Source organism: Branchiostoma floridae, chromosome 7 (genome assembly GCF_000003815.2).
Source record: "Branchiostoma floridae strain S238N-H82 chromosome 7, Bfl_VNyyK, whole genome shotgun sequence".
In the NCBI taxonomy this organism is placed as follows: Eukaryota; Metazoa; Chordata; class Leptocardii; order Amphioxiformes; family Branchiostomatidae; genus Branchiostoma; species Branchiostoma floridae.
In genome coordinates, this window is record NC_049985.1 from 5,622,844 (window position 1) to 5,624,251 (window position 1,408).

Consider the following 1,408-nt stretch of genomic DNA (forward strand, 5'->3'; position numbering starts at 1 on the left):
GATGAACTTTCAAGTTAAGACAAATGGATATATAATATAATTCAGTGGTAAGGACTTCTTTCTTACATGTACAGTTAAGTTTCTTAGGGAAGAAATTGTAACAGTTGTGTTTCCAATTAATATTGTGGTTCTGAAAAAATTATATGAAGGTACGTTGATGAAGGTTAGACATCCAGGTAATAAGATACATGTATGCCAAAAAGCAGTTACTCAAGAAACTGGATATCCAAATCATATCCAGATGCTTGAGTAACTTTTTTTTGGCATTCAATATGAAGATGCAAGTCTTGAACAATATCCTTGCTTGTTTCTGTAGGTTCTGCTGGTGCAGACCATCCGACCTGACCGACTACAGAGTGCCATGAGCTTGTTTGCCCACAAGGCTCTCAGTAAGTACCTTTAAGTTCGACTTACCACACACTTCATACATTCAATCAAGCTGCAACAGATTATTGTAAGGATGCTGTAGAATTAACACTGTTTCTTGCTTTGCAATTTAACAATAACAACTTGAGAAGTCCCTGGAACCTACACCACTTCTTCCTGACATCAAAAGCTATCTGACAGGTATGTCCAAGATGAAAGATACAGAATCTAGAAGTTCTGGAAGGAAAGCTGCCAGTGGTCTAAAATGTAATCGACCTTCGGTTTCCCAACACCATCCCACATCCCAAACATCATCACAATCCAACCAGAGGTTCTTAATATGTTATACAGTGGAAGCCAGTTAATTGCACGTCGGATAAACGCACACTTTGGTCAATTGCACGGAATCCCAAAATCCCGTGGTGGTGCGGTCCAACTGGGTAACTTCGCATTATCGCACACGCCGGATAATTGCTCGGGATTCGCTCGTAAATTGGGTGTGCAATTAAGCGGCTTCCACTTTACTGACTACAAATATCCAGAGACACATACTAACAAAGACACAGTCACACATATACAGCCTATAAAATATACCTCCATTGTTCATGCAGGTACAATAATTATGTGGCATATTGTTCCAATGTAGTGCCATCATTCATATTCCAGTTTTACTTAACTGCTTAGCCATTATAAAGGGCTAAGCCGTTTTTTTTTTCAATGCAAATATCATACCACTGGCTCAGATATTGACTGATGTATCTAGTGATAGATCATGTTAAGACTGAGAATTACCTTTTCAGAGGATATCTTCAAGTTGATTTCTCATCTTATGCCATTATTTTCATATTCAAGTTTTACTTAGTTTGTGTGACTTCACACTGACATTGAAGATATTATAAGGGGCTAAGCAGTTTATTTTACTTTTATCACGCCACTGATTCAAATGATTGGATGATATATCTACAGTAACTGATACTTGTGTGATAGACCATGTTTAGACGGAAAGTTATTAGATGATGTCTTCACATTGATTCTCGTTCAT

General features: G+C 37.7%; 1 protein-coding gene across 1 annotated transcript in view; it reads left to right on the top strand.

Annotated features, from left to right (window-relative positions):
- LOC118419531 (cytoplasmic dynein 2 heavy chain 1-like) overlaps positions 1-417 on the top strand; it is a gene marked incomplete in the record, with an annotated part of 82,495 nt that extends 82,078 nt beyond the window's left edge. Inside the window, 1 exon segment of the mRNA XM_035825950.1 lies at positions 317-417. Coding sequence (XP_035681843.1) covers positions 317-403 — 87 coding nt within the window.
- Between the last annotated feature and the right edge of the window lie 991 nt (positions 418-1,408).